At 38.8% G+C, this 7,214-nt stretch overlaps 1 protein-coding gene across 1 annotated transcript in view; it reads left to right on the forward strand.

Annotated features, from left to right (window-relative positions):
* Positions 1–6,977, forward strand: part of LOC133516546 (slit homolog 1 protein) — a 190,711-nt gene extending 183,734 nt beyond the window's left edge. Inside the window, exons 10-12 of the mRNA XM_061849537.1 lie at positions 1,560–1,762; positions 3,888–4,040; positions 4,363–6,977. Of these exons, the coding sequence (XP_061705521.1) occupies positions 1,560–1,762; positions 3,888–4,040; positions 4,363–4,909 (903 nt within the window). The 3' untranslated portion in view covers positions 4,910–6,977. The remainder of the gene's footprint in view (positions 1–1,559; positions 1,763–3,887; positions 4,041–4,362) is intronic.
* The last annotated feature ends 237 nt before the right edge of the window (positions 6,978–7,214 follow it).

Raw genomic sequence — 7,214 nt, forward strand, 5'->3', positions numbered from 1 at the left:
AGATAATGCGCCGCCATTTTCATGGCCTTTAGGCGTCGTAGAGGCAGTACATCCTTCGAAGGACGGCTCAACCCGCGTTGTCACTGTCAGGACAAATAAAGGAAGTTTCGTCCGTCCTGTCGTGCGATTATGCCCTCTGCCTAACCAATAATTAATAGGAGTATACTTCGTTAGAATAATACTTTTTCTTTAGTTCATTATTTCGCTATATTATTGTGAATGTTCGTTTAATTTGATGATAAGGGTTATTATTTATTATATTTAGTTTTTCTTTCCTTTAAAGGAACCCTTTAAGGTCGGGGGGAAATGTTCGCGCCCTTTTTCATTCATTATCATTCATATTCATCCATCTCGCTCGCTTTTCTTTCATACTATCTACTCTATTCAACCTCATTTTTATTCTCATATCACCCGCCTTTTTGCCGACCTACTTAAACGCAAAACAAAGAAGCTAAAAATTTAAATACATGTCAATTGTTGGACAACGTCAATGAAGTGAAAAATCAATATACTTTTTTCCTGATAATATGAATAGAATAATACGATGAAATAATTATAATAAACGAGAGTGATAAACGTGAGTGTGAAGGAGTAAGGAGAGAGAAGAACGAACCAAAAATTAAATACGGCGGCCGCCGTTAACAAATCGGAATCTATATCCAGGTACGGTCGGCCTCATAATTAACATCCTTTTAATTTTATTCTAATTTTTAGTTTTCTCATAGCCATAGTCCCTCTGTATTTCTTGGACTGCGCTTTTTCTCTGGTCCTTCGGCATTCCTCGCGTTAACACGTACCTTTACTGCGTTTTTTTTTAATTTTACATACTACAACTAATAAACTACTACTAAGTACTAGTAAGTAGTAGTATTTAACTATTTATATATTTTTAATATTATTTGACTTCACGTTTAATTTTTTCCTTATTTTTGTTATTATTTTTTCCTGCACCAACATACACAAATGTCTCTGTTTGACCCAATGGTACATTTTTCTTTATGTGTGCAATAAAGTTTAAATAAATAAATAAATAATAATACAAATACCGGCATATACAATTCGTTACAGGGAAGACCGTTATAGGGCAAAAACTCTCGTATTTGTAACTTACAGTCAAAATTTTTAATATCAGTACCATTTTGCAATGAAAATCGCTAGGAACTGTGACAAGGTACAAAATGGTCGATCAGACACAGCTTTGCTACTTCTCTACAGACCTTCTGTAAGTGGAGTATGTGGCCAACCGCACGATTTAAAAGTAACGAAAGAGCTTGCAGACGGTCCACTTTTACCGTAATAATATATGTTTCAGATCCATATATTTAAGTTACAAGACACTTATAAAACTATATTAGTAATTTACCTTATATTAACAGGTTGCATAAAAATACTTATTTCTTAGGTCGTATGACATGAAGGTCGGTCGGTATATCGGTGGAGAAAATTTGAATTCCACCTCTCTGCTATCATTTTTGCGCCCTCCCTCATCTGCATCACGGCAGACACCGTCTTCTTTGCTCCGCCTTAGTAGCAATTTAAAATGTAACCATTTCCACCAGGTTTCTCTCCTTGATGCGTGGTTCGACGATTCAGAGGTCTACCTGTCCTGGTCAGTGGACCCGCCATCACCACATCGTTTAAGATGTACTGGCGTCACAGTGGCGCGAGGAGGCGGTCTGCCGAAGCAAGTCGCTTGTCACAGAGCCGCGCCCGCCAATGTGGTGCTAAGGGGACTCAAGATAGATCCAGTGGATCAGTATACGTGAGTACATAAACATGCATTATAACTAGATCTCTCTCTCTCTCTCTTTTCAATAAGTGGTTCAGTACTGTACCTATCATGTCCTGTGGACCCACCATCGACACATCGGTTTAGATGTACTGGCGTTACAGTGCAAGTGGCGCGTATAGGCGATCTGCCTGTCGCAGAGCCGCGCCTGACAACGTGGTGCTGAGGGGATCCAAGCTATTTAGATCCGGTGGATAAATATACGTGAGTAGCTGTAGCTGGAAACATGCATAACCACTTTATAAATGAATTCCATTCATAATGTGTCCTCAAGTAATTTTGCAGCTCGCTAGGTAGGTATTTCTCCTCGCGTGGTTCAAGAATTGTAAGATCTACCTGTCCTGTGGACCCGCCGTAAAATACCCGTTTTAGATGTACTGATGGCACAGTGGCGAGAGAGAAAGGTGGTTTATCGAAGCAAGGCGCTTGTCACAAAACCGAGTCGCTGGCGCTGAGTCCCCCAAGATAGACCCTGGTGGATCAGTATACGTGAGACTTTTAATGGTCGGATTGCATTAATTTTTTGTAAACTGATGTAGTTCCTGGTCTAACACAATAATTTAATACACTTATAATATCACAGTGAAAGAGATTTTTAAATTAGATTTTTTGAAATTAAATTAAATAATTATGCATCCGGATAGGTGGGCTAGCGTAGCCACCAAGTGAATGCCGGCAAGGGACATGGGCGGAGCAGTCACAGGCGGAGACCTAATAATTGGCCGAAGGAAATACTAAATCGGGCGTCGTGGGAATTAAGGGGACCTTTGGCCAGCTGTGGGACACTCAAATTGGCTAAGAAAAAAAACATAACAGAAAAGCCTGGCAACAGAGCCTGTCGTTTGGTTCTGACGGGACTCAAGGTCGACCCTTACATTGCCCTCATCGCCTTCTTATGTGCTCTATAGGCGCAGTTGTCAGGGTTTCTAAACACTGGGTTTGGGTTTTTGGGTTTTATCAGTACTTTAAGTAGACAAAAGAGAAGACAAAGACAACTTGTTACGGACTTAAAGCAATAAATAATAAGTCTAGGTTGGAAGACCGTAACAACCGTGTTTTTCCTGTTTTACTCTGATTCCATTAACTATTTATAATATAATCGAAGGAACCTATTCCTATTAATTTGTGGTCAAAATTTCCTGTTTATTGAATCTTGCGGCGTGTTACGGGGAAAAAAATCTAATTTATATAATTAACTGTTCTGTAAACGAAAAGAAGAGCGACACGAGATTCGTATTAAAGAAGCAACATACTTCAAGTTGTTTTTAGGGTTCCGTACCAAAAAGGTGCAAAAGTAACCCTTATGGTTCGACTTTGTCCGTCCGTCTGTCTGTCTGTCACATCGCTAAATATCGAACCACTTAAGCTATCTAGCTAGCTCTAATATGGGAAATGCCTAATATGAAGGGGGTAAAACTTGAGTTTAAGCAGATATAACAAAACACGTGCTCATTATTTTTTCCTGCTCTCAAACATATATGTACACCAGCCATTAACTAGCAAGTTGCTTAAGAGCATCATTTTCTATAGGAGTTAGAAGGTTTAGTAATTTTTTAGTACTTTGGAGGACAATTTCTCCCAATAGGGCAGCTAATAAAAATACGCGCCTGTTATTTTAGACTACTCTATAACATATATTTGCTTGTTAGTTTTATTTTGTAAAATTCGTTGTTATTATTGGAGGTTGTATATGTGTATGCTGGCACAATAGTAAACTTATTACGACACATATATGACACCCGTTTGAATTTGTTATGTTTTTGTACAGCTGTCTGATGTCAATCACTTGCAATATAATATTCACCACGAGAACTAGTGTTTTAACTATCAGCTCCACTATTCTGCTTAAAAGCCTAAACTCGGGTACTTCTAATAGTTATTATTAATAGAAATTGTCCACTAAACTAAACGAAGTGATTCTATTTATTCTTAACAAACACATCCTTCGCTACGCATCCTCGCCAATCTCTGGTGGAAAAACATCCAAAATTAATTTGGGCATTTCTAACTTCTAAAAATATTCTCAAGTCATACAATCAAAGCCTTGTGATTTAAGTTCAATTTATGCAAGTAATACGTCTATGGTCTCTTTTCCCAGGTTCTGCATAGCTCTGGAAGAGATGGATAGCAACGATATCCCCCTGTCTCTCGTCCTTGGTTGCGGAGCTCCTCAGGTGGTGCGGCAGCGGGCCCCCTTTGTTACCCCAGTGCCAGTCCCCGTGACGCTTCCTGTTACCAGAGAGAACTTGAGGTAGCTACGGCACGAAACTTTCTCCTATCTGTTTAACTTAAAGGTTCTACATGATCCACATTGAGATATACATCACTTATAAACCGGAGGTCGTATGTCAAAACAAAACTACTGCGCATACCCTATAGGACTCTTCGATGACGAAAAATATCGTGAGGAAACCGGCATATGTGAAGAAATTAGGATATCTGTGTTGTATCTGATCTATTTTAGACTAGCGTGGTAACTATTTCCTATAGGTATAGCTCAAGCCTGCCATTTTTTTTTGTGTTCGAACGAGTAAATAACTAAACATGTATCTAACATAACTACTCTATTACAGGGTAACTGAAGTTCGCTCCAACGTGACCAGCGACGGGCTCCTAACTGTCGTCATATCAATGATGGGCCTGCCTACTCCTCGCCCGTTCATCCTTCCACGCTCACAGAGACTCTCGTCAACCACAAGAATACATAACTGCTACATAGTTTTAGCTGTACTATCCAGGGGTTCCTTGGTAGCTCAGAAAGACACGCCCTGTCAATCGACTTTAGAAATTTCTATGGAAGGATTCTTGAGAGGTCCTTATGAAGTATGTGCGACTTTATCGAAATATAAAGCGCATGATAGCAGATCTATCTGTATAGTGCCTCAGGTATTGGAGTCAGGGTCTTTAGAGATGAAGGCAGGTTTTAAAAGTTTGAATATGGCGTTGGTTGGAGTAGCGTTAGGGTTAATGGTGATTGTGGTGGGCTTAGTATGGTTTGTTAGGAAGATGTTGAAGAAACCAACTCAATTTGAACCTCACAGATGTTTTAGGCAGGAACCTGTGCCGGAAGAGAGTCCTAGATCTAATTATGTGATGCTGACTGCTACTTCCAAGGTTTAATAGCTTCATAAATATATATATCGGAGCGGCGAAGGTGGCCAAAAATATCAGAACACGCACTCTAGTCTTGATAATAGAAGTTTTGTTCAGATACTTATTTGAAAACACCTGGGCCGCTCTGATATAATAATCTGATTTCTAGTGTACAGGAAGTGGACAGGGTTTCTCGCGGTTTCATGCACCTGACTTGAAAGTCGAAATGTAGAAAAAAACATGGTCGACACGTGACAGTTAGACGTGTAAATAACTTGTAAAGTACGTGTAAATATTCGCTATCTGAGAGTTTACAGATGTCAAATAGTATGATATTGTCCCATGAAAGTTTACTTTTTTCCAATACTATGCGTTGTCGACTTTTCTTTGCTTGTATTTCTTCCACGGTGCACTTCGAAATTCCTGCATTTCTACAAGTAGCTCGTGTTTCAAAAGATTTTAGAACGATATTTGACTTTGATTTTGATAGCTCATGACATTGATGTGACACCGTTACTATGTACCGTTACATACCACAATTGCATACTGATTGACTGCAATTTTCCATCAATTTGACATCGGTAACATCGTCACTTTTTCTACTTACTGTGACGTGTCAAGCCATCATTAACAAGTCGAATTCACAGCGCTTCAGTTTTCTGTGCAGTCACCATAATGGGGACAGAAATAACACCTTCAACTCTCGACAAAATGCCATTCCAACCTCTTACCAAGCGCGGGAAAGGATCCGTCAAAACACCTTAATTAAACAGTGGCGCCACAGTATATCTAGAATGTTTGTTAAAAAATTTCAAATCATTGACAGCGCACTTCACTCCGTTAATAACATAAGTTCATCGCTACTCTAGCGCCACTCTGGAGAGATTTGGAACTGTTATGTATAGCTTTTGCAATTGTTCTCCCATAATTCTCATAACAGAATTTTCTCCATACCTGTAATCTCCATAGTACAAACAATCTGTAGGTCTAAGATGGTCGGCTCTTTATCATTTGTCACCATGCCTGTCATGTTCTAACAAGTATGTAAGCGCGAAAGTGACGGGCATAGTGACAAGTGATAAAAATGGAACCATGCTGCCACCGCTGTACTCTTTCAGTAAGTATAATAAATTTAATACCGCTTTATTTTACGAGCACTCACTGATCACACATGGTTATCTAATGTTGTGTAAGTTGAAGAAAGTTTCTAAAAAGTACCGACAGTTCTCAAAAACTTTTGAAATTTTTCAGAGGAATTATAAGGAGTGTTTAGAATATTGTCTGGCTATAGGAAATCTTTAAAAAAAATCGAATTTTTCCATAGGGAAAGATTTAAAATTCCAAACTTTCGGTCAGCAGAAAATATTAGTACTTATAAAGCTTTTACGGGTCTAGAGCTCTTGGCTCGCGCAAACAATCAGAATACAAGAACAGACGATATTTATATAGTGCACAATGCTTTAGTTTCTGAAGTTAAAACTACAAACATTATACAAAGACTCGACGAGAAATAAACTTATGTTGTGAGTTATAAAAATAAGATGCTTTTATTGTGTGTTCAAACGTATCAGTTTCTGAGAATGGCCTGTAAAATATTTTTAACGGGTGTCGTTACTTGTAAATATTTTTCTCAAATTCACAGCATTCTGAAAAACATAATATGCATTATTTTATCGACAACACAATCGGCTTTCGAATATATAATTCGTATTTCAGGCAAAAAAACCCAAATGAATTATAAACCGAAATAAAGCCAGAGGGCGTACCTCGGAACACGATCGACGTATTACCTCCCTGTCACACGTACGAGATTGCAAGTGCGACAGAAGTAGAACCAAGGTCTGACGCTAACGATTCCACTGGCACAGATGTTCCGATCCTAGCTCAGCCCTGAGAGCATACCGGGAACACCGAAGTTCATAAAATGCGGGCATCTTTCACTGTCACACTCCAACTAAGGCGTAGTTAGAGTGACAGGGAAATATGCCCGCAATTTGCAAACTTCGGTGTTCGCGGTAGGCCCTCTGGGCACTGGAGGTCACTTTTTTGTTGTATTAGGTATATGACAACTATTTTAGTTTATAATTTATGTCGTAGTATTGAGTTGCACAAGTCAATATATTTTCGTAAAATAATATCAATTGTTCTTGAGTAAAACACAATTAACTGTAAATTCAAGCTAATAGAGCTAAACCAAGATAACCTTGCAGCGATTTTGATAGTATAGACCAGACCAAATGGCGCACTCCAGTTTCGGAAAGCCGACCTTTTTGTGCTGTACATTACATTTGATTATTGAATAAAATCAAGTAGAAACGGTTCGCAAAGATCT

The sequence above is a fragment of the Cydia pomonella genome, chromosome 3 (genome assembly GCF_033807575.1).
Source record: "Cydia pomonella isolate Wapato2018A chromosome 3, ilCydPomo1, whole genome shotgun sequence".
NCBI lineage: Eukaryota > Metazoa > Arthropoda > Insecta > Lepidoptera > Tortricidae > Cydia > Cydia pomonella.